This window comes from Barbatula barbatula (genome assembly GCF_947034865.1).
Source record: "Barbatula barbatula genome assembly, chromosome: 8".
Taxonomy (NCBI): Eukaryota; Metazoa; Chordata; class Actinopteri; order Cypriniformes; family Nemacheilidae; genus Barbatula; species Barbatula barbatula.
Window position 1 is genome coordinate 23,502,366 of NC_136771.1, and position 26,965 is coordinate 23,529,330.

The 26,965-nt window shown below is 37.8% G+C and overlaps 2 protein-coding genes across 2 annotated transcripts; both read right to left on the reverse strand.

The window, feature by feature from the left end:
* Nucleotides 1-5: 5 nt before the first annotated feature.
* Nucleotides 6-3,792, reverse strand: mylz3 (myosin, light polypeptide 3, skeletal muscle). Its single transcript, XM_079461872.1, has 6 exons — nt 3,679-3,792; nt 3,361-3,391; nt 2,107-2,250; nt 1,831-2,001; nt 720-797; nt 6-462 (listed from the first exon to the last, which is right to left on the reverse strand). The coding sequence occupies exons 1-6, from the start codon at nt 3,679-3,681 to the stop codon at nt 434-436; spliced, it is 456 nt and encodes a 151-aa protein (XP_079317998.1). The 5' UTR covers nt 3,682-3,792; the 3' UTR covers nt 6-433.
* A 2,924-nt stretch (nt 3,793-6,716) lies between these two features.
* lancl1 (LanC antibiotic synthetase component C-like 1 (bacterial)) lies at nt 6,717-13,521 on the reverse strand. Its single transcript, XM_079461873.1, has 11 exons — nt 13,393-13,521; nt 11,967-12,068; nt 11,741-11,858; nt 11,212-11,419; nt 10,622-10,769; nt 10,305-10,451; nt 10,002-10,184; nt 9,734-9,910; nt 9,195-9,267; nt 8,703-8,781; nt 6,717-8,619 (listed from the first exon to the last, which is right to left on the reverse strand). Exons 2-10 carry the CDS (start codon nt 12,051-12,053, stop codon nt 8,705-8,707), a joined length of 1,218 nt encoding a protein of 405 aa, XP_079317999.1. The 5' UTR covers nt 12,054-12,068; nt 13,393-13,521; the 3' UTR covers nt 6,717-8,619; nt 8,703-8,704.
* Nucleotides 13,522-26,965: the final 13,444 nt, after the last annotated feature.

The following is a 26,965-nucleotide window of genomic DNA, read 5'->3' on the forward strand; positions in this document are numbered from 1 at the left end:
GTACTCGTGTACTTTTGGAAAAAAGTTTATTGTGAAATGACTGTGTGAAAATGGGGATGGGGGATAACGGCGAACGGACCACAGCAACGTCATGTGCCTTTAACACATAGCTGGGGGTGTTATTGTGCCCTGGATGGGTGGCGAAAGAAGAAACAAACCCTCACTTCATGAGTGGTCATTTCCTTCTTCCCCAGTCTCCATCCCACTGTGGACAGTCGCCCCGGGTGGACCAAGAAGGCGGAGGATCGGCTGCATGAGGATGTAACTTCCAGCAAGAAAATAAATCGAGGACAAGGAAAAATAGAATGGCTCAGAAGTGACACCCCAAAGTCCTTTTTATTGATTGGTCTTCATAACAGAATGGATGTCCCGACACCATGGGGTCTGCAGATGTAATTTAGCTTTCCTCACCACTCCCACAACAGACGGTCTCTTACACAGACATGACGTGCTTCACGAAAGCTGTAAGGGGAGAAGCAGAGGAGGTGCATAAGGAAAGATCAACCGGACTGACTCACCATACAAGGCCTGAGGTGGTTTCTAAAAATAATGATTGTAATGAGGTGAGATTATTATATCAGCCAGATTAGTGGCACGGTGTCCTGACAAGAATAAAAGAATGTCGCTACGTGCATCATTATGTAACATGCTTTGAAAAAGTCACAAGGGTTCAATGAGCAAATTGAAGACAAAAAACAAATAGCTTTTGGAATACATACGCTCGTAGTGGATATTGCCGTTCTCATCCTCCTGTCCCTGCATGAGAGCATCAATCTCAGTCTCATTCATCTTCTCACCTGTGATGTCATGAAACATAAATCTTTTATTAATAACTTGGTCATTTTTCAGACATGCATCCAAGCTTCTTAGAGTAAGATTGTTTCTATTAACATTGGTTAACACATTAGCATCAGTCGACAATAAACAAATAATTTCAACTTTTATCAATCTCAAGTAAATTTCAGCATTTACTTTTTAAATGAAAAGTTTACATTAGTTTATGCACAATTACTAACATGAACAATTGTATCAGCATCACATAAAATTCGATTATTTAATGCATAAAAACTATATTGTTTATTGTTAGTTTTTGTCAGTCTTATAGGAGTTTAGTCATTTATTGATGCCATCAAAAGCAAAATTGAAAGTGTGATTTGTGAAATATCTGGGCACAATTGACATTTGTATTGATTTAAAAAAAACCTATGGTTTAACTATTGATATTAGTTTTACATGCTTGAATTAATTTAGGGAGAAAAGCTAAATATTTCATATTTTGGTAGAAAATATTTAACACAGTTTAAAAAGTATCCCAAGATGCAACTTTATATGTCAAAATACTTCTACTTCATCACACCACAGTGATGAGTCATGTTCTTATTTTCTTAGCATGCACTTTGTCAACTACATTTCCCATAACCCTCACTTACCCAGTGTGGACAGCACAATGCGCAGCTCAGCGCCCATGACTGTGCCGTTGCCCTCTTTGTCGAAGACGCGCATGATGCAACTTTGTATGTCAAAATACTTCTACTTCATCACACCACAGTTTTTTTTTTGTAAGTGGAGTCATGTTCTTATTTTCTTAGCATGCACTTTGTCAACTACATTTCCCATAATCCTCACTTACCCAGTGTGGACAGCACAATGCGCAGCTCAGCGCCCATGACTGTGCCGTTGCCCTCTTTGTCGAAGACGCGCATGATGCAACTTTGTATGTCAAAATACTTCTACTTCATCACACCACAGTTTTTTTTTTGTAAGTGGAGTCATGTTCTTATTTTCTTAGCATGCACTTTGTCAACTACATTTCCCATAATCCTCACTTACCCAGTGTGGACAGCACAATGCGCAGCTCAGCGCCCATGACTGTGCCGTTGCCCTCTTTGTCGAAGACGCGCAGACCCTCAACGTAGTCATCGTGGGTACCCTTCTGGTTGGCGTCAACAGTCTTCATCATTGGCATGAAAGTTTCAAAGTCGATTCTTTTGTTGGCCATATCTGCGGGTCGGTAATTTTACATTTACCAAAATCAGTATCAACTATTGAAGATTTATTTTAGCCTTTGTGTTCATAATGTAAGCATGACAATATAATGGCTCTTGCCGTCAGCAGATGGGTCGCCCAGGATCTTCTTGACGTCTTTGTTGGTGGGGTTCTGACCCAGGGCGCGCATGATGTCGGCAACCTGGTTGTAAGCAACCTTGCTGTCTCCAACTCGGTCAAAGAGACCGAAAGCCTCTTTGAAGTCTGTAAATGAAGATAACATTTTTTTTGGTTATGTGGAAACAAGAAGTCAATATCTCTGATTTGAGAAAACATGCTAACAGTCTAAAAAAACATTTATCATTGTTCCATTATTTTAAATATATATATATAAAACATGACTTAATGTTAATTATTTAAGAATTTAGAATCACTGTTTTAATATTTGTTGGCATACATAAAATATTGCCGCTTAAAATGTACAAATTATCCCAACAATGCCCCCTCCAACAGGATTTAATTACCCTAAGTTGAAATTGATCCTCTGACAGAAAAATAGCATCCTACACCTCCAGTCCTACAGCAGCTGTTGCTGTATGAATGTGGCATTTAATGTATGATACCTGATACCCTCAGACAAAGTAGCCCTTGCCATACATGGCAGTAACAGTCTTCGGCTGACCCATGTCAAATGCAAGAATGCTGACAGCAGCGTAACCTACACCCATCACCAACTGCATGATTTTTACACCTAACTGGTTTGGTACTGATGAATTTCTTTTCTTCTGTATTTAGGAAGTGAGCGTGGCCTTTAGCATTAAATCTTATATCACTAATAATCGAACAAATTATCCACACTTACAGTTCAATTTACATACACTTATGCTAAATTTGGTTAACTAAATACACTGTATCTGATACATAATATCTAATAAATAATTTATGGTTGTAAGGATTACTCTCTCTAGTAGAATGTGTTGTCATTTTTATGAATCGTTATAAACCTAATGAAATAAAATAGAACTAATAAATTCATAGAAGTAGGCCTAATTGTGGAGATAAACAAAAAACGTACAATCTTCTTATTTTTTTATTTAAGACTACATAAATTTGACACTTGTGATGGCCGTTTTTCTCAGCCAGCGTTTCTTAACGGGGCCAATTAAAATATTTAGATGAACATGCCAATAATACATTTTGAATTGGAGATGACTGACATTTTTTACATGTGTTATGGTAAATTTTGAGCATCAGAATTAATATCACTAGTGTTATTTTATCTGAGACGATGCAATAAGATTGATCATTTCGGTATTCTAGAAGCACAATACAACCATTATTTACAAAACCTTTAAAAAAGTATGGAACACTCACCCTCAATCTGGTCAGCAGAGAATTCTCCAGCCTGCCAGAGAGACAACAATTGCATCAATCCCATAGGCAAACATGCTAACGTCTCATGACACATCAATCCTATATTATAACACAATACATTTGCAAAGACGCCCTTTTTTAGATAACCATCAAAATATTCCTTCCAAGTGCACACATCTCCATTTTGTACAGAAACGAATGTCGCCCCAACTTCACAACTGGTGTCCTAGTTTATTTTAATGGCATTGTTGTTTTTCAGCCAGAAGAACATCAAAGAGGTACAGAAGTTACATTAACCAGAGTAATCCATGTACACACCATGATGCAGGTTTGTGATGGAGGTGCGAGGGGCAGAAGTCAAGAAGCCGGAGTCCCAGGAGAGTGGTCCTGAACCATGGACCATGTCCTTCTTATTTATGCTATGCAAATGATGTCACGGGGCGGACCTAGTGACTACTTTAACTTTCTTAGGTCAAACTGGAAGGAGGGTTGCGACTTTCGTCACTGCGCATGTCGCGGCGGTATTTTTAGATTATGCTCCAGGCTGCTTGTAAGACTCCTTGGCTTTGGTCAGCATTTAAATTGACTCCCCTATTTTTTTACTCGTGTAGCCTATTGCCAATAGCCAGGGATGAAAACACACGCACGTAATTCCCAATTGTACCTGTTATCACGTGTGCGCGCGAATTGCGGGTATAAATGGCATCACAACATATCAAGGAAGTGTTTGGTTACAGCGGCGATATTTTTAACATGCAAATGGTGCTCTCGGCCACTTATGGTTATATGGCAAGCCGGACAAAAGCTTTTCAAAGAAAGTATACAGAACAAATATTCAACATGAAACCAAGCGTAGAGTGAACTTGAAAGTTGAGCGCATTTGCTTTCTTAAATATCTGGCGCGACAATCGTTGTAGAGTTTCATGACATTATTTGATGTTATGCAAAATGCATAGAAAACCCAGTTGAATATGATACGTTTCTATATGAGCTATTCTACAGAATTGGTGCAAAATCGGATAAAAAAAGTTTTCCAGAAATGTTTTATGCAAATTGTATAATATTAAAGGTACACATTTCTAGTAAACTATATGTGCAGTTCATTGTCATATTGTACTTTCAGAAAGTTTTGGCATATTCTTCCTCCCCAAATTTTATCACTACCGAAAGACAATATATAATTTAATAAGAGGGATTATATTTACAAATCAAGATAGTTTAAATCTACTTACATTTTTTCTCTTTGTTATATTGCAGCCATTTGCTAAAATCAGTAAAGTTAATTTTTTAGTCATTAATGTACACACAGCACCCCAATATTGACAGAAAAACACAGAATTGGCATTTTTGCAGATTTATTAGAGAAAAACTGAAAGATCACATGGTTCTACGTATTCAGACCCTTTGCTCAGTATTTAGTAGAAGCACCCTTTTGATCAAATACAGCCATGAGTCTTTTTGGCAACGTTTTTTACACCTGGATTTGGGGATCCTCTGCCATTCCTCCTTCCAGATCAGCTCCAGTTGTGTCAGGTTGGATGGTAAACATTGGTGGACAGCCATTTTCAGGTCTCTCCAGAGATGCTCAATTGGGTTTAAGTCAGGGCTCTGGCTGGGCCATTCAAGAACAGTCACGGGGTTGTTGTGAAGCCACTCCTTCGTTATTTTAGCTGTCTGCTTTGGGTCATTGCCTTGTTGGAAGGTGAACCTTCGGCCCAGTCGGAGGTCTTGAGCACTCTGGAAAAGATTTTCGTCCAGGATATTCCTGAACTTAACCGCATCAGTCTTTTCCCCGATTGCAACCAGTCGTCCTGTCCCTCCAGCTGAAAAACACCCCCACAGCATGATGGTGCCACCACCACGCTTCACCGTTGGGACTGTATTGGACAGGTGATGAGCAGTGCCTGGTTTTCACCACACATACCGCTTAGATTTAAGGTCAAAAAGTTCTATCTTGGTCTCATCAGACCAGAGAATCTTATTTCTCACCATCTTGGAGGCCTTCAGGTGTTTTTTAGCAAACTCCATGCAGGCTTTCATGTGTCTTGCACTTAAGAGGGGCTTCCCTCTGGCCACTCTGCCATAAAGCCCCGACTGGTGAAGGGCTGCAGTGGTGGTTGACTTTCCACATCTTTCTCCCATCTCCCGACTGCATCTCTGGAGCTCAGCCACAGTGATCTTTGGGTACTTCTTTACCTCTATCACCAAGGCTCTTCTCCCCAGATAGCTCAGTTTGGTCGGACGGACAGCTGTAGGAAGGGTTCTGGTCCTCCCAAACATCTTCCATTTAAGGATTATGGAGGCCACTGTGCTCTTAGGAACCTTAAGTGCAGCAGAAATGTTTTTGTAACCTTGGCCAGATCTGTGCCTTGCCACAATTCTGTCTCTGAGCTTTTCAGGCAGTATCTTTGACCTCATGATTCTCATTTGCTCTGACATGCATTGTAAGCTGTAAGGTCTTATATAGACAGGTGTGTGGCTTTCCTTATCAAGTCCAATCCGTATAATCAAACACAGCGGGAATCAAATGAAGCTGTAGAACCTTCTCAACGATGATCAGAAGAAATGGACAGCACCTGAGTTAAATATACGAGTGTGTCACAGCAAAGGGTCTGAATACTTAGGACCATGTGATATTTCTGTTTTTCTTTTTTTAATAAATCTGCAAAAATGTCAACAATTCTGTGTTTTTCTGTCAATATGGGGTGCTGTGTGTACATTAATGAGAAAAAATGAACTTTTATCAAATGGCTGCAATATAACAAAGAGTCAAAAATTGTCTGAATACTTTCCGTACCCACTGATATATACAGTCACTATGCAAAACAAGCGGGTCTGTGTAAATTGCATTGGTTACTCCAGCAGGACACCTCACACCTGTGTGAAGACCTTGGGATGAGTTGGTGAAAAGAAATTCCAAAGAAAATCCTCACAAATGTTCCAAGTTTTGATAAGCAAACAACAACAAAATATATGCTCTGTTAATGCACTTTTGTGTCCAAAATGGTCCCAATACTGTCTCTAGAGTTAAATACATAAATCTGATGGTTACCATTAAAATGTATTTGTGATATACTTCATGTTCTAATACTATTACAAGATAAGTCATCAAAGGGTTGGTGCATATCATCCCCATAAGTTTGTTATTTCTTATTTAGCTGGGATGTACTTGCAGCACCACAGTGCACCATATTCCTCATCATGACAAGCTCCCTAACATTTTCATCAATCCTTATGTGCCTTTCATCTCAAAATGTGACCTACTTTCCCCTGTGATTTTGTGATGAACAAATGTACGTTTGGTTATTTGTTAAGCATCATGACAATGTAAAATGAAACCAGAATGCACAACAGACGATGTTTCAAGATCAATTTAAAGGGACAGTTCACACAAAATGAAACCAAACCTGTATGGCTTTCATTCTTCTGCAGAAGACAAGATATTTTGAAGAGCGATGGCAAAAGTGTAAACAACACTGGCCCTCATTGACTTCCATTGTACGAACACAAAACCACAATTCTCAAAATATCTTCCTTCGAGTTCAGCAGAAGAAAGACTCACCCTTTTACACTTACTATATGTTGAATTAATCTAAGATGCTTTAATAAAAATGCCATGAGCAGGCCTATTCTTTTTGCCCCATATAATACACAGTTTTATTTTTCAAAGCTGTCCTTCAGTCTGTTAGATGTTACTACAAACCGACAGAAGTCCACTGGGAAGACATTCCATTCTTGCCTAGAGACATTCGCTCTTCTGAACTGTAGAAGTCATGTAACTGAAGCCACACCCCCGGACAGATGAGATTTATATTTAGTCGTTCCTTTTGGGGGGGCTGGGGTGTTGAGTTTCTCCGCTGTACCTCATTGAGGACTGGTAGCACCTCTAGGGTCGTCGACACATCTTAGAGAACTCCAGATCGTAAAGACGCCCGGCAGCTCAGGTTACTCTGCTCGCTTCTGATGTGGGGTCAGCTTGACAGATGTCTGCCATTACTGTTGCACCAAACTAGACTGGCCCCGGATCAGCTGGATGGAACACAGGGGTGTACAACGTTTAAAAAAAGCCTTCCTGTGGGCCAAGCATTGTCCAGAGGCCCTTGAAAAAAAATGTGAGCCTTATTTGGCAGAAGGTTTCAAGTGAGTGTAAACGGACCATCACTTTTCTGCTTTACATTTAAGGCCATTCTTATATATTTTAGCAAATCAAAAAGTTTATTATTTTTATGTTATATGCTCGTAAAGACAAAGACTGCACGTCAAGGCAACTTAAGTTTGAAATCACACTGTTTTAAGTTAAGACACTTTTTTATATGTCCAAGCATGATTCCAGAATTTTGCAGAGCATCTAAATCTTTGTGTAATTTAAGGGTAATGAGGTCACAAATAAGTCCCTGTCAGCTGTATAATTTACCAGTTTAAATCTGCCCCAGAAAACACGTAAGACTCTTAAAATATTATTGTGGAGAGAAAGAGAATTACTGACTGCAGAATTCTATATCGCCACCTAGTGGAGAAAACGGTGATATTAAAAGTTGTTAACAAATCACATTTTCAAAACCTGTTAATGTTGGTTATGTATTTGAAATACTTGATATCAAAATAGTGAATGCACTTATGTCTCATGCCAACCAAACATATTTTTATCCGATTTTTAATTGTGGTGCACATGAAAATGTACAAATAATGTATAACAATGGGACAAAATCTGAAAATAATAACTAATGTTGCAGTTTATCTTCCAGATATCACCAGAAGAATTATCAAAAAAACAACAAAAAAATATCCAAATGCATATATAAGAATGACATTCATTGACTTAATTTCACGCACTAACAATGTCAAAGCTATGTTTTTTGTGAGCTTACCTTAAAACAGAGGACTGTGTAAGTACTACTACTTAAATATTACACAACAGTAAATCATTTCAAAATATATATACACAAAATATTTCAAATCAATGAATCCTGTATTAGTAACAAAACTAGTAATACCTACATGTACATATACACCAATAACAAAATAATTGCAATCTATTAAGCAGATTTAAAGCAGACGGCCTCCTCAACATCACCTCGATTCCCATCCACCTTACATTGTCACATACACAACAGCTCTCATAAGACTCTCAGTGAATACGAACAGACCCCAGGCATGCAGACACACATGCAGAGTGTGACGGTACTATTCTTCCATCAGACGACGTGTTCTTGCATTTCTACGAAGCTAAAGTGGAAAATCTCTGCCGTCTGAAAAACACTGGAATGATGCATTTTGAAGTTGGCAAGATGTTCGATTCGATATTTGGATAGGTGGATGTTTTAAAAGCGAGGCATATTCACCTTTACACCTCAAACGCAGGAAACTTTGCTCTGGTTGGTTGCAGCAAGTCGGCCAAGAAGTAAATCGTGCCCGCCATGCCTTTGAGAGAAAAGTTAAATAAATCAGGTAAACCAAGTAAAAATCGGAAAGTGCACCAGCGTTCAAAAGATTAGGGTTACATTTTCATCATCTTAAAAACCTATATGGCACATCTATATGGGATATGTCTGAAAAATTAAAGCGGTGCATTTGATGCTTTTAAAAATGGATGTCTTGAACCAAACAATGAAGAAAAAGCTTCCTTACTACATAAAAAGCATCTCAGTGAGAGACCTCAAGAAGATGCATGATCATATAAATACATTATAAAATAAATCAATTTGACCAAATTCTAAGAAAATTGTGACTACACTGAAAATGCTATAACATAAAAGGATTTTCAATGTCACTATATATAATAACCCTTATATCATAAGTGTTTATATATGACTTTTTTATATATTGAGTATTACCTTCAAACAGAGAGTATGGTGTATCTGGAGTCCGGCAGCCATGTTTTCCATAATTCATGCACCAGTCTGCAAACTGCATAGATGAAAAAACATAAAATCCCATCATGCCTCTGTGCACACAACAGTAAAAGATAGTCTCTCTCCTGATATGAATAAATAGGAAATAAGAATAATGGCAACAAAGTAATTTCGTTGTGCTGTGTAATGAAAATCTTTCTTTTAAACTTAATTTGATGATACAACAAAGACTGAATGTGATTTCAATAAAACTCATCATTTTGTATACGGTTTAAACTATCGGCAGAACTATGACGTAATTATTTTTTCCCTTGTTTTTGAAAGACGGTTTCATCCAAAGATGCTTTATTTCAGTCCATTAAAGTTATAGACCCTCAGTCAAATTTGCATTAAATGACAAAAGTTTGAGTATATTTATAGAGTAACATCAACCAAACTTAAAAGATCCTTACAAATACTGAATTACAGAAAATACAACCCTTTCTATAATGTGAACTATAATCTTTAGCCAAGACTCTCACCATACAGGCTCTGAAAAGGTGTTTGGGGTCTTGAGTGATGTTAAATAAGGCCAGGAAGCCGTAAGCGTTCCCGGCAGCTCCGTGGCAAAGTCCATAACCCTTCTTGAGAAGACCTCTCTGCCAGATCACCTCCCCGCAATGCAGCGCGTCCTCCAAATACTGCTTCACACCAAAGACCTAGAGCACCAAACCCAAAAGTACTTTTTAAAACACACAAAAACCACAAAGACGGCTTAAAGGTTGAGGAAATCATCATACAGTTTTGTACCTTAAAAGCTTGAATCAACATGTAGATCACACCCGGTGTCCCGTGACACCAGTGCACCAGAAGGTCCCGGGAATCCCCGACACATGGTGGGTAATTGCCAGATGGAAACCGTAACTGACACACGTAATTCACGCTGGGTCTGACCAGAGACAAAACCCTCTCCTCCCCGACAACAAAACCAGGCTGAAAGAAAGACGAGATAACGTGTTTTTAAGTAAAGCATCCATGCAACATATTTTGATCTCATAGGAATCTCTAAAGCACACTAGAGACGCATGCGGTCTATAATGTCAGCGTGTTTACCTGCATTAGGTAATAGTAGATTCCTGCAAGTCCATGGGCGGCACCTACATACTCCTCTTGATACCACTCGTACATTAGAGGGCTTTGATCCTGAAGCCTGTTCCTCTGAGACAAGCTCTGCCCAGATGCCAATATCGCTTCACAGATCTGCAATAAACACACACGGATGGATCACTAACAGGTCAAATAATAAACAAAAGCAGTTCCCATTTGCATAGCCAGTGTTCGATATTTTTAGATGAAACAAGGTCAAAATAATGTCTGCGCCCGGTACTCGCTTCCACAAAGATGGGAATTCATACATGTTTGAGACTTACCTGTTGTATGTATTGGATGGGAATCTTCTCCTGCTGAAACTGCTGGTTGATGTAGATGAGGGAGTAAAGGTAGCCCACCCGACCGTACAGCAGCTCATCTGGAAGTTTGCCTTTCCCCTGCACCACCAACTGATGGTACTGCATGAGTCTGAGAACATTGGAGCAAATAGATGACAATAACATCCCCAGGTGGACTGAAAATTAAGAAATGAGTCCCTTAGTCCAACAAATCCTCCACATTTCACCCTCATGCTGGAATCTTGGTTTAGTATTAACAAATACCAAACTTTTAAAATGCTATTTGTTCCAACCAATTCAAAGACACAAGAAATCAGATTCAACACAGACACTAAACATTGTCATCTGTTGCTTTAACACACCTTTATCCAAACAACGAGTGAAATAAAGCCCTCATGAACAAGCTCCAAAAAGCACAAATGTGTATTAATCTCGGATGACACGAGGGCGAGTCAATTATGAAAATGTTCATTTTTGGATGAACTAGACAGTACAGAACCAGAGAAAAACGAACGTCACACCATCGACCCACATGTACAAAGATGGAAGAGCAGGTTAAAACGTTGTCAGACCTGTTCACACACTCCTCTGCCTCATGGGGTTTCTGAAGGCGATGATAGACCACAGCTGCTACAGCCAGCGGCCCCGCGTCCCCGCACAGGAAAGTCACCCAGCGCTGGGTTAAACTTCTCAGACTGCGGCTGACGTGCTCCAGAGCCTTCTGAAGGTACATGGGTTCTCCAAAGATACTGTGGAGATGCAGATACAGCACTGCAATGCCTGCGGTGGGGGAAAAGGGCACCATTTAGCAATAGCGACCAAGCATGACAAACTTCAATGTCCGTTTTTTACATGTGTTGCATGAAAGGCAAGTAGAGATGCAAATGATGGTGGATATGTACAGTTAAGTATGTTTAATGCACAATTAGCCATAACCAGACTTAAACACAGTAACACATAACATATAAGTATTTACCCGTTTGCATATTAAACAAAATCTATAAACCCACATCGAAACCAATGCATACAGTGTCTGATATTAAAGTAGGTTTGCCACAGCCAGTTTAATTCATTGACAGTGGTGTTGGAGCGTGATCTCACCTGCCCATCCAGTGTAGCCTGTACAGTCTCTAGGATCAGCATTCTTCAATCCATTCTCCATTACAGCCAAAAGTTCTCTGATGTTACTGCTGATACAGCTGGCAAAATTATGGGTCAACTACACAGAGACACGGAGAAGGTTTCATAATGATGAATACAGACACATGGTACATGATACAGAAAAGTTGCAAACGTGTAAGTGTCGGTGGCACACAGCATCACTCACATTTCCCTGCATGTCAAAGAAGTCTTGAGCACATCCAGGCCCCGTGTAATCTGGATAGGGATTCTTATAAGCCCTCGGTTCTGACATTTTGTCACAGATGATCTGAAATGAAAACAATAGGCAAGACAAATATAACAATAATGGCTGCACATATGGTCTTAAAATATACCAATTGTCTACCTCGATAGCACAGGTGCACTCTTTTGGAACATTTAAGGACATTGGTACATGGGTCAACAGTGAGGTGATGCAATTATTTTGTGTCCATATGGTTTTATTCAACTTAAAAGGCTCACGATCAAGTAAAAACAAAGGCAAATTACTTGCATGCATACATAGGTCGAGTAAAATTTCTGCTTTTTAATATATTTTGAAAGACCGTTAAACCGTAAAAACGAAACTCGTTTAAAAAGGTGAATTTCTCAATAAAACACCTAGATGGCTATAATCTCACATTAGAACTAATTATAAACATAAAGGAAAGGGAACACCCTTGTTCGGAATATTATAATTCATTTATGGAGTTTAAGCATCAAATGAGCGATTTTGTTTTAGGAATATTCCCATCAGGGCCATATGTCCCCACATGGTGTATATCGATGCCCGTCAAATTAGATTTTAAATTGAAATACAGTGACACCGGACACACAAAAAATGGCATCACGTGACGTCATTGACCCACATTCAACTAAATCATTTAAAGTCATCACGTACTGTATGATCAAAATGAGCAAGTTATTATATACACATTGCAAAGCATCCGGTGTACATACGCGCAGTTAAATGTAACAATGCACGAATCCATCGGCTCGTTCACTGCTACAGTGTTACATATATAAATTCTACTTGAAGAAATCTGTGCATTTGAAAGCCGTTTCAGAGCATCACGGGACATCGTGGATTTTCGACCATAAAGCTTATAAAGCCTCAAATGATTCACGTTTACACGATTGGGGCCTTTTCGTGTGCAAATTCTAACGGTTTGCATTATAAACGCGATTATAAACCATCGCTTGTTTACATTAAGACCGTGACATGACAAAATTCCTTTGTGTTGTGTTTAAGGGCCTCATTCCAGCAGGATTTAATGATGTTCAATCGGTTCCCATCTGCCAGATTACACCCGTCCGATAGAACCCAACAGATTGCACGCAGAGACCCACGGCGAACGTTTAAGTTAATAACCAGAGACTGAATTAGCGTGTTTGCGATCAATACTTTGAGAAATAAAACTTGGTAACGTTATATGCCCCCTTCCGCGTCCTGACTAGCACGCGCAGATGGAGCGGCGCTTCTTTTCCTAAAACATGCACGCGACGGAATACAAACGGACGACTTGTTAATGCGCGGTTAAATGCATCCCGTCAAATGCGAAAGTTTATGGACAGACTAACGCACGAATTTATACTAGAACAGCAGAACTTACCAAACCAAGCGCTGCTGCGTACTCTGAACTTCTTCTCGTCTGATCGCTAGATTAGGCGCTCTTCGTCTGTGCGCCTCAACACCGTCATCTGGTGTTCAGGAGGAGAACTGCGTCACGCGGCCGAGGAGTTCAGATAGTGCGCCGATTGTACATTTTATAGTTGTTCAATAATTAAGACATCTGACCTGAACATTTTTTATTTTGTAGATTGTGAGCCTTTCTATGCATTAATAATTCAGAAGCGGTACATTAGCTGCACACGTAATAACCGTTTATTTTAATATTTTACAGTCTAAGTAAATAGTTTGGTTCCAAAATGACTAAACTCATCCAAACATCCAAAATCTTATTTTTTATTGTGCATTCCAATTAATATCAATCAAACTGCAGTTGGTTTGTTTTGATTTAAGCCACGAAAACATACAGCTAACTAACACGATAACATAATAAAAAACATGATATTGGAAATTAGTTCACTCATTTTGGAAACAAACTCTTCAAGTCTTATACAATAGTTGTAAAGAGCAAGCAAAATGTATACATTTCTAGTTTAAACTGGTTATTTAGACAGATACTTGACAACAATAAATCGACAAATTCAGATAGACATCTTAGTTGCAATTGAAAACATCTTCATTTGAATATATTTCTTTAAATATATTTTCTGTTATTTTCCTCAAGCCTCTTTGAGCTGTTGCATCAGAGATCAAATGATTCATGAGGGACGGAACGATTGTGATGGATTCGGAAACAGGGAAGAACATGATCATGTTGCTGCCAATGGCGATGGAGCTGTAATACAAATGATGTTCACTGATGCATCAGACTCAAGAAAATGAGGAATGTAATAAGGATCGCGTCAATTTGGCATATGCATGTTTCATGTCATCAAAATTGAGGTCGCATTTACAACCCCAAAACATACCCTTCAGCTTTCCACCTTTTCACTGACGAATTTCCGTGACTTTTCTAAAAACCTGTCTAGTCATTTGTGAAAACAGGATAATGGGCTTTATTCAAGAAACATGAGAAGAATGATTTTATGTGTAAATCATTCATTAAATCCATTCAAACATAAATTGACTCAATGAATGCATAAAGATCGCGGCTTGCGTCTCCAGTTTCTCTGACCTTTTTCTTTAGAAATAGACCCTGCTAATGTGCGCTTAACAGTTTCAAAAAGAAAATGTGTGCTCAAATATTTGCCAATAAACCAAAGTCTGCAATGATTTCATGATATGAACTCAACAATCTCTTATCAATTTCTCTGGTATGACTGCAATTATGTAATGTGTTGAACTACATGGAGATCCTCTAAACAATACAATTGTCGTTCGGACATCTACCGTCGCAAAAATCTAACAATTGTGCCACGGGACAGTCAATGTCAAGGATTCGCTGTCAAGGATTCAGAGTTAAATGTGCATTGCACAGACAAAGCGACCAGAGAGAGCTCGACTCGAGCGTTCAATCCTCGACATGCAAACCTCCGCCAAATTGAGTTATGAAAATTTGATCAGGACGTTAATGCAAAAATGGCCCGGCGCAGTCCACTCCCACTACTGCCAACAATGTGGATAATCAGACTGCCACTCTTTTGCTTAATGGAAGCCGGATGGAACTCCGATTGAATACTGATCTCGTCTCCATTCCTCATTGCTTTCCTACCAAACCTCAAAGGAAGTTCAACCACGTTCTTTGTGCAAAAGAACCTACGGTACAGCATGAGGATTTAACAAAGAATAGCTCTGTGTGTTTGTGATTACAGTGTCATTGAATAAGCTTAAGCATGTGGGTGGTCATTATGTTTGAATATGTGCAGGATGATTACTGTTGGTGTCATCGGCTTCTGTGAATGATGTTGGAGTGTGGAGACTGAACAATGGCTTTTCTATGGTTGCAATCACCTGTTATTATTGTGCAGTCGGTGAACAATGGCATAATTGCACAGATATAATCCATGTCTTTCACTACTCGTCACTACATTTTCAATATCTAACGGCCACACTTAAATATAGATGAGAAATGATCATTTTAAATAAAGAGGTTTGGTTTGAATTTTGTGAAGGGGATAGTTCACACCAAAATAAAATATCTTTCATCAATAATTTGACATCATGTCATTCAAAACCTGTATATGACTTTTCATCTATAGATATTTAAATCAACACAAAAAATGTCTCTTTGTGTCTATACCATGGAAGCCAATGGGGTCAGTGTCTTTTGGTTACCAACATTTTACGAAATATCTTCTTTTGTGTTCTGCAGAAAAAAGAATATAGCTTTGGAATGACACAAAGGTGAGAAATTGTTGGGTTCACTGTCCCTTTAAGAAGATGAACATTTTATTTTTATTTTTTGTTCTCATACTCATAGTATTTAAGTGAGACAACTTATTTCAAGTAACTTGCAAAGTTTAGTTGGAATACATCAACTTACATTTTCAAGTTATCTATACTAAAATGTAGGTTCTTTGAACTTAATCTGGCATATCTTTCAATTTGCAATGGCCCATTTAACCAAATAAATAACAGAAAGGTTTTTATTATCTCATGCAAATTAATAAATGTAAAGGACAAACTCAAACAGTTAACATTTCCAAAGGATAACCACGGCATGAAAAAACTTAACTGTGAAATAACTTTTATAAACATAACTGAAAATATAAATAAAGTGTGACATGACATATCTGTTTCAGTTACTCAGTGTTACATTTACATTTAGAGTTTTAGAGTCATTACACAGATGCATGAAATTCACAGAAACAACTGTAAAATATTACCAGCTAACACCTAATTATTCTCTATACTCAATATAGAAAATACAGAAAAAATATTTCTCAAATAATAAATCTGTCGATAAAGTTTTTAGGTGAAAAATAATTTGAAACAAATGCATGGAAAGTGTATTCACGTGAAAAGTGTCAGTTCACACAAAAATGAAAATACCATTGTTAATCGCTCATGCCGTACCTGTTAAGACTTTTCTTTGTTAGAAGACAAATTAAGATAAACTTCTATGAAATCTTTGAACTTTCCGTTTCCCTTCTCAGGCAGCCTACGCAGCTTTCACTTTCAAGATCCAGAAAGGTAGTAAAAATATATCCTTAAGTAATACAAGTGACACCATATTTAGTCTATTGAAGCATTGCAAGTGTTTTGTAGTTTATAGTTTTGTCCATTCCATATATACAAGAGCATAAAGCACATGACAGAGAAGCAGACACTGTTGCATGTAAATAAATATATAAACCAATGGAGTCACATGGATTACTTTAAGGATGTCTTTTGTCTGCCTTTCTGGACCACAGTTCCAATCACCACTGCTTTGCAAAAAAGGTCTTTAAATATGTGCAGAAAGTTGTGAATCCAGTAAAAACCACGTCATTGTTTCAAACAAATGCGATCACATGAGAAATTTGGTTTTCTTATAAGGGCTCTCATGCTTATGTCTTGTTACCACAAACTTCTGTTAACAAGTTCTGAGCTGTTTCCAATGTTGGACTATACAATGGCCTATAGGTGCCAGTATTGTCAAAAGCATGGCGTCCACCTGAAACCTGTGCCACGCTCCGTTTGGCCCGGCTCCTGCCTCTCGCATTTTCTTTGTCTCCCCTCAACAAAGTAATCCCCTCCCTGGAAGTACACCAGTGATATCAGCGATCCACACACCTCTAAACCAGACACTTTGTGTGCTCATTTACCAGACTGGTATCCACCCTACCTTTTGAAACATCTCTCCCTGTCAGTCTGGCCCTAGCCGGGCGGCTAATGGTTAGAAAGTACATTGCGCACTGCATCACCTGTAGTAACTTCAGGTCTGGTTCCTCAGACTGCTTAGCCTTCCTAATCAGAGAGCAATGCTAACAGCTTCTGCGGGCACGTCCCCGAACGGACTTAATAAACACGCTCCTCATTAAAGTGGAACTTGATTTAATTGCATGGGGGGGCTGAGCCGACCCGACTTAGGGCCCCACTGGGAGAACTCTTAATCAGAGGTAAAGCCATACTTATTGTTCCATGCCGCACACCTGAATCTGAATGTACCGAGACGAAATGGAATGAAAGGATAAGGAGATAAAAACAAGAGGATGAGGGAGAAAGAGATATATGAGCAGAAAGAGAGAGAGAGAGAACGTTGTAGACTCATCTACAAACTTCCCTATAAACGCTTAGACTGCTGACTTCATGATGGAAAAGAAGATCAATTAAAAATTAATTATGGAAACATTGCGGAGTTGGATTGTACCATTTCCCCTCAGAATATAAAGTCAGGGAGGAATAGCTTAATTTTTCAACCCTTAACCATGATGCATAGTGGAAAGTATGCACAGACGTATAGCACAAGGTAAGGATGAGTGTATGACAGCATATGAAGAGTTTGGTTCCAAATTGAGATAACTCTGTTTGTATGTTTTTTACTATGTTGTCATGTTTTAATTGTGTTTAATTGTGTTAGTTTTTACATTTTTTGCGTTATTATGGCTTAAATTGCCCAGTGCCAGTGGACAAATACTGAATTTGTAAATCGGTATTTGCTTAATTTGGCAAAATTAAATAAGACTTTGAAATAGTACAAAACACATGCCTTCTTGTTTGTTGGCTTCACGTTGTTGCCGTTTCTTTCCACTTCATTTTGAAGCCATAGCTATATGTAAAGGAGCCTCATCACATTATGCGCATGTCATCACCTGCGTGCACCGCATTATGTCCGAGTATGTCACAGTAATTAAATAAATTATGTATTAAAAAGGAAATTTCCAAATGATTCCCTGCAGTTCGATAGAGATTAATTGGAATGCACCATAAAAAAACGTGATTTTAGATTTTTTTAAACAGGGTTATATACCAAGTTCTTCATATCTGTATTGACAGCAAAACAAACCAAAACATTCTGAATTAAATACAGAATAATAAATTATACAGTATAACATATAGGCCCATACAAATATATACAGAACATTTATTATACATGTTTGATGTTAAAGTAGAACCATATACAGTAAAATGATTGTATTTAGATAATTTTAAACGATATATCATATACATATAAAATGATATTATTGGCCTATGTATAGTATCAAACAACCGTGATATATATAATATGCCATATATATATAATTTAATTATTAGCCTATAAACTGTATGGAGAGATATAATACAAATGGAGCTGTAATACAAATGATAAGCCATATACATAAAACATTTCTTTATAGGCCTATATGCAGTATTAAACATCACTGTTATATATCATATACCGTTAACATTTAAAATGACTTTATAGGCCTATATACAGTGTTATACATCAGGATTTTATATCATATGCCATACACATATAAAATAACATTATAGGCCTGTATGCAGGATTAAACATCAGTGTTATATATTATAAGCCATATACATAAAAATACTTGATAGGCCTATACGCATTATTAAACATCATTGTTATATATCGTATGCCATACACATATAGAATTACATTATAGACCTATATGCAGTATAAAACCTCACAGTATTATATACAGTATCATATGTCATATACATGTAAAATTGCTGTATATGCCTATACAGTACATACAGCATATAGACGAATAAATGTATATATTGAACATGTATTGTTATCGTTAATTAGCTCTGTAGCAGCTTGTTTCCAACTGCGTGACCTGAAATTGATTAAACTATGAATCTGAATTACAAATCGGACCACCCTACTTGAACGTGATCTCTTCTGCCCCATTACCGCAGCCCTCTGTCCAATCCCTCCACTGGGGTTTAAATCTTTTGAAGTTCACATGAAAGCTGACAGTGGTTATTTCTCATCGTGGCTTGGCAGTTTCACGTGTCACAAGCGCTCAATATGGACTTGATAGAAGCATAGAAGACTATTATGAATCCTGGTACTTTGTAAAAGCTAAGCACTTCTCTGTCGGATGACCTGCCAATACGTCATGTTTTATTCTCATCCCGGATACTCCATCTGCTTCTGCATAAGACTGCCAGAACATTGATAGATTCCTCATGTGCATTATATTCTCATTCATATAGTTTATTTGTGATCAATTTCAATTACGAATAAACTTTGTTGATTTGTGTTATACTCGTAGCCCACAAGGTTCAAAGATTACTAACGCAAAAATCCACTGAATGTACCAACCCCAAAAGAAAATGTTTAATGGTTAGTAAACTAGGTTTTAAATTTGTCAGGGAATCTGTCTCTTGTTAAAATTGTTTAACCTCCTATGCAGCTTTAAAATTTATCATCATCTGTCTGCGAGGGAAAACCCTTCACACAGTCATCCAAGAGTATCCTCATTCAGAGTATCCTGGAGAGGTGAGGTTTCTGAGTCCCAGCATCTCAGTACAAGGGTACCCCAGGGCTCAGTTCTTGGACCGCTGCTCTTCTCCATATACACAACATCCCTAGGTTCTGTCGTTCGGAAAAATGGCGTTTCCTATCACTGTTATGCGGATGACACACAGCTCCATCTGTCATTTCAGCCTAATGGCTCTTGGCCTACAAAACCACCACTCACTAAATCAGATTTATGTACCCACCCGATCCCTGTGCTCTGCAATTGAACAAAGTCTTGTGGTGCCGTCCCAAATGGAAAAAAATTACTCTTATGCACTTTCTCAGGATGTGTTCCACGGCTCTGGAACGAACTCCCTCTTGCCACAAGATCAAGCAGGTTCTGTAGTTCTCTTCCGTCAACATCTGACCCATTAGTTCAGTCTTCTACTTCTATTCTACTATACTATGCCCCAACTCAAACAAAATTTGATAACAAAAAAAATACTTTGCTTCGTATACTGTGATAGTTTTACTAACTGAGACCATTGTTCCTCTTTGTTGCACAAATTGGCTCCATTGTTTGCCTCTACTTTATAAGTCGCTGGATAAAAGCGTCTGCTAAATGACTAAATGTAAATGTTTTGAAAACTAGCATCACTGTAACACAGCATAAAATGGTTAAAGCTCTGAAAGAAGTGGTAAGTATGCGTGGAAAGTCATGCATGCTCTGTTGACCTGTTCCACAAAGACTGCAGTGGAAGAATATTTAGGTTGGTTATTGCTTCTTGTTGCACACTCATGTAACCAAACTTTAAAAAAGGAAAGCAATCATTCCTCTTTCTATTTACACCCATTCTTTCTTCTCACAGCTGAAGAACCTGCAATAAGTGGGTGGTGAGGACCTTTTATGCTCATTTTAAAGGAAAAGTATTTTGGGCATACTGAAGCCTGGGAGAAATAAAATGTTTTAGTAGGTGCCTTTTTACAAAGGCATGGTATTTGAAACATTCACGGAGCTGTTTGCAGTTGCAAAGTGCATCAACATAAGAGCCAACCCTGAACTTTAACTCCTTTAGTCTATACGGGTGATTTTTTTTCAGCCTACAGCTGCGCTTCATTTCTGTTGTCAGGTCAAGAATTCATGTTTGGAAGCCAAGAGACCTTGTTTAGCATTTCGGGACAGATTGCGAATGCAAAAATGCCTTTGCTGCGAAACATTTATTCTCAGACCTGTAATTATTTTTCAGATACAATTAGCAGTGTTTGCTAAGGCGAGAGTGATAAAAAATGCTAGCATATTTTGGGATGAGGATTTGAACAACAAATGTGGTCCAAGTGATGGATGGTTAAAAGTTAAGTTTATTTTTGTCTTCTTCAATTTAGTTATTAAATAGTTGTTGACTTCCATAAGTTACAAGTCACAACACATTGATTTTGGTTTAAAATCTTTATTTAAACAATCGTTTGAGTTGGCGCGCACCAATAATACAGTTTTTCTTACCGTTTGTGTTGGATGCTAGGTGCAGAGGTGGCTCGTTGCTAAAAGCCAGCTCAATAATGGTTCCTGTCATGGACTTTTACAGTGTTTTGATTTCCTTTCCTTAATTATGCGTAGTTTGTTTTTGTGAAATGGCCATTATATGTTTATTGTGTTCCCCTATGCTTATTTATTGGTGCTGGCTCATCACTATATAAGTGTTCTTGGGTTAGTGTGTGGGAAGTATCTGGAAGTTTGTGATTTTCTTCTTTTCCTTTTTTCTACATTTACCATTCTTTTTTTATTGTTTGGCTCAGCTTACATGGGGTATTGTTTGACCCTGAGCATATCATGATTACATTTATTCTAGGTCAATTGTTAGAACAAAACAAGAGTCATGGGCTTGACATGGAATAGGATAGGTCACTTTGTATAAAAGCATCTATAACCCCAGCTTTTTAACTGGATATCTGATGAGAAAGATGATTATTTCTGAAAGATCAATACGATTAAGTGAAAAGCAAATTGAAAACTTTATTTACCATATTTATCTCTCACAAGTTTCTATTTTTAGGAGACACAAACCCCTTTAAATCTCACATGAGCAATACAAACTTTCTTTGGCATGATATGCACATGAATTATAAACTATACCTAAAGTCATGCACCTTTTCACATGTTAATAGTTGGAAACACGTTTTTTTGGAGGGTCTGTATATGTATACAGATAGAAATAGCTCATTCTAAGGTTATAAAAACATAACGCTTCATTATGTGAGGTCTTTATACACCTCTGAACACATAGCTATGCATATTACATTGCGTTTCTGTCAGTAGATCCTCCAAAAATATTACAAACTGGACCTTCTCATTTATTTATTATTCTGGACTAACTGCCTGACGCTATCTTGGCTCCATCATCATCCTGATTTTGATCGATTGAACCGTCTGAATTGACCTGTCCGCTTATAATCACTTAAACAGCAGGTGGACAGATGATGCTTTAAAACACCGCACTTGATTACGAACCTTATCTTACAGCATGGATCAGTCTCCACAGGGAACCCCAATGCCCTTGTTTTTGAATTCAGGTAAACCACGTCCACGGGAACCCGGTGACATGCGGGAAACTGCTGATTGGTTGCACGGTAACAAACAGGCTCTCGGTTCAAAGCTTCGTTTTTTTTAAATCTGTCTCTCTATTTGTAAGATTTCAGTTGAAGTTACCCTGCGGTTGCTGTTGTCGCGGCCCACAGCGGCGGTGACTCAGAGTCCAGGTCCCAGCGGTGGTCTTCACTCACCTGCTGGTCTTTCGTGCCCAGTCAAGAGGTCCAGTGATGATGAGCATTATGGTGGCGGAACGCAACAGGGGGTAAAATGAACAGAAGCAAGACGCAAACCAGCATGGCTGCTTTCTGGCTCCTCGGTGTTCCACGCTTGGCCACAATCAACTTCAAAACCTTTTCCTCCACTCAAGCCTTTTATTTTCTTTGATTTTAGCGCTGGCTTCAAGTTGGGCTGAGTCATGCTTAAAAGTGCACACTTTAAACAAGTTCGAAACGGCAAGAAATGAAAGAATTCTATACACCTAAAAAGTTGTTTTGTTAAGTCATGTAATGATGAAATAGATGATGTCAAGTTGAAGTCAATGCAATGTCCTTTATTGCATCGTGTATATATATATATATATATATACGGTATATTATTCTACACACACAAGTTCTACACATCAAGAAATGAAATGCAACAAAAAGTCATCTAACAAATACTTTTAATATTTAATTTATGAAGTCAAAAAATATACAAGATTATAAAAAAGATTATACAGAGCGAATGACAAAAGAATTACACCAAAATAAGAAATAATAGTTGCTAGAGACAGAGATAAATAACAAAAGACAATGAGACAATAAAGTGACAATAAAATAGATCAGATGAAGAAGCCAGTCGTATTAGCCGCCGAATGTGCTTATTGAAATCATCAAGACTTTAAAACACATTCTGTGAACCTTTATCAAAATGCGTATCCTAAAGCTGGGGTCACAAAACATATAGGCTACTGTTCACAAACAGATTTCCAAACATCTGTCTCCATCTGCCATTGATTAAAACAAGTCAACGCTATTGGTCGAGTCAAGTTGCTGTGTCGGCTCAGTTGCACTGCATGAACAAACCAATTCTGACTGAGCACAACAGAACCACAATATCTGACACACAGATGCTTGAAGATGAATACCATTCTAATTGTTTAAAGTTTAAATTTTTCTCAGAAATATCGGTGATTTGATTTCCGATGAGACGCATCCTGATTTATTCATGCAAAAAATGCTAAAACATTTACATTACAAAACAAAAGTAAAATCACAACACATTATGGCATCATGACTCACGTCTGCGCCGCTGAAGAAAAGGTATCTTTTTCCTTTAGCCCCAAACTTCAGGGTTTATCTGTGTGGGCGATTAATGAACGATTTGAATGCAGACCCTTCCTGAACTACATCTCACAGTCAATCTGCATAAGTGCTGCAGAATGAACAGCCGAGGGGGCTTTGGCCCGCGCTGACGTGAGTGTCAGCTTCCTCCACATCTGTAAGGGTATGTTGACCATGAGCATGCCCCAGGGACGCCTCCGAGGGTCTGCTAGATGAGGCGGCCAGCCGCTGTTTGCATACTAATAGGAACTCATTCCTCCCAATAGATGTTCGCCATAATCAACAGATATACTGTAGCCTGAATAACAAAGCACGGATGGGATTTCCAGATGCGTAAAACATAAAGCTAAACTTTATCGGTAACCATTATGAAAGATTTGGCGGCGGTAAGTTGCAGCAATTGACTTGACAGTGACACGAATTGTGATTGAGATAGAATATAGACTCTATAATTTATGTTTTTTTTAAATGCTCATAAATTATTTACATTTATGCTTTTATCCAAAGTGACTGAGTATTAAAGCTACACGTTTTATCACACAACCTAACAAGTTGACTGTTACTTTATTTGAGTTTATTTGAGTAATGTGGTTTCAGACAAAACTTGAATGCTTCCGTATTTTGAACTTTTTTTGTGCTCATTCAATGACATTATAACACAAAGTTCTAAAATAATTCATGTAAAAGTTTGGATGAACTTCAATCTCTGCAGAAAGACAATGCATTTTCGATGCATATTTTCAGAAATGATGTTTTGAACACGCTGTAAAAAATTAATTTAAAGACTTTAGTTCCAAAGCTGCCTTCAAATTTGAATTAAAATCAAACCAGCTTTAGGAGTCACTTGAACCTCAACTCTTTACCAAAAGTTGAATGTGGTTTGACTAGATTTTTTTAGGTATTACCAAATTCAAGTAGATTTTTTAAAATCAGTTCAATATAATTTAAGTTGAGTAACTTGTAAATGCAATATGATTTAACATAAAAAAAATAGCTTTTGAACTTTCAAGTTTACCCAAGCAAACACAAATCAATAGTATATTTTACTGTAAAAAATCTATAATATCATATTATCAGTAATACTACAATTAGTTAAAACCTCTATGACCAAAAACAAGTCTTTGAGGAAATTTTGTATCGGTGCATCTCTAGTGCAAAGAAACAGGGATATCTGCCGATTCTGAAGATTAAATTAAGATTTTGTAAACTTTCTGAATGCTATTCATTCATATATGACTATTAACATTGAACATCAGACTGGTGATGTTTCTTCACATTTTCTACATACAGAGCACAAATTCGTTGCATTTTCCGGTCCTCTTTTGATCATCGGCTGTTGTCTGATTGCGTAAAAAATTGCTCGAACGAAATCAATAATTGCCCGATATATCGGTACATCTTTAAATGAAATTTGCTTGCATGAGACTTATTCTTTGACCAAACATACGTAATCAATACATTAAGGTACAAGGGCTTATGGGTATTCCTCATTGCGTTTTGGACTGATAATGTTAAGTAAATTGAACTTAAATTTTTAAGTGTATGAATATTGTCAACTATAGTTCAACTTAGATTTTTAATTTATGTGTCCAAAACATTATTCACGATTACTCACTGTTTAAGTACAAACAACAAAAGGCTTACTGCAGACATTTACAAATGTATGCAAATTTAGACGCTTTAATCAAAGCAACTTAACAATATCGTGGAAAAATGCGATTCATCTCAGGGAGGCAATAATATAAAAAGAGCTTAACGAAAACACAAACTTTCCACGATTCCATTGTGATGCCATGCCACGTATATTCTTGCACACATCCCTGTATGCCACGACACGTCTTACACGACGGATGTGCTCGAATGCCACAACCGTATGTCTATATGACGTGCCTTTAACACCGTCGTTCGACTCTGCTGACCCGACTACGGCTATAATTGAATGCTTGCCTGTGCAGTTTGCGGTGAGAGTCATATATAAGGCATTTGTCAGCTGGCTCGGAATAGAAGCTGAGCTGCTTCACTGGTTTGTAATAGGAACACAGCCTTTGTCTCCAGTGATCTAGCTCCACGAAATGGCTCATCTACCACAATATCTCCCTCATAAAATGCTGAGTGAAGAGCTATTGATTAGCAGCGGGGTACTGATGGCACTTCTGTCTCTGTATAATGCGGAGTATTAATGGATTAACTGACTAATTATGCAATTATCTGAGTTAATATGACAAAGGTGCCACTTAGAGCCTATTTTTAGTTTAAAGGTGGTCATAAAAACCTAACACTGGCCAACTTTTGGCCTTTCCCAGTGGAAAGTATCGCTTTACCTAAAGATCAAGACCATGACCTTAAGGGGTTGACACCAAGACAGTACTAAGCCAAGGTGAGACTGAGTCATCACCAGATCAGCACTTGTCAAACTCATCCGAAACATCCACATAACCCTAACCGTGAGAAGCGAATAACTATAAAGTTTGGTCAATAAAATGGTTCTTTGGCTTTACTAAACAAACAAATAGGAATCGAAGGAATGAACTCAATTTATTAGTCCAAAATGTGATAGTGCTCTGTTAAGTTTGTATTTTATGCAGGCCAAAAAAGCACAGTTGATTTAAATCTTAAATGTGATCTTAAAGTCCCAGTGAAATAAAAAATTACAATGCCAATTTTTTTCATGAAATTTTAAAGCGTTTATAGTAAATAGTTTATCAAAGTGGGTCATTCTCTTATTAAAATTTGTGTGCCCTCAAATTGTCAAATCTGAAAATGCACGTCCTTCCTGTAAAGACTATCCATCTCAAATGATGTATGTTAGACGGCTTGGGCGGAGCATCCATTAACTCCTCCCCTTGTCAGTTTGCTGCCAGTTCCATTTCAAAATGTAAAGGATGTTTTTATAGATCCAATCAAATCGCAGAGAGAGACAAAAGCCACGCCCACTGTTTTTCTCATTCAAAATTCCCTTTCACTCGGAAACGCGTCAAAATACGGAAGTAAAAATGATCGCAGCCTCTGGGATTTTAAACACTTATTTTTTGCATAGGTAAAAATGAATGCATGAAAATTGTGCATTAAAATACAATGTGTTGACATCGGGACAATACAAAGATCTTTAAAAAAGTATCTCAAGACACAAAGAATATTTTCAATGAAGTTTCTCGTAAGGCTCCGTAGGAAAAATAAAGATATAAAAATTGTTTATGAAGAACAAGGCGCAATGAAATATAGAATAATTCGATATTGGAAACGTTTCAGATCATATTAAAATCTCTGACTTTTGTACAATAAAATAGAAAATATAAGCCTAGTTTGAGATATTGTTGAGACCTTTGCTGAGAAGACCCACAAGTTTTTCTATTAGAAAAAGTATCTCAACTAT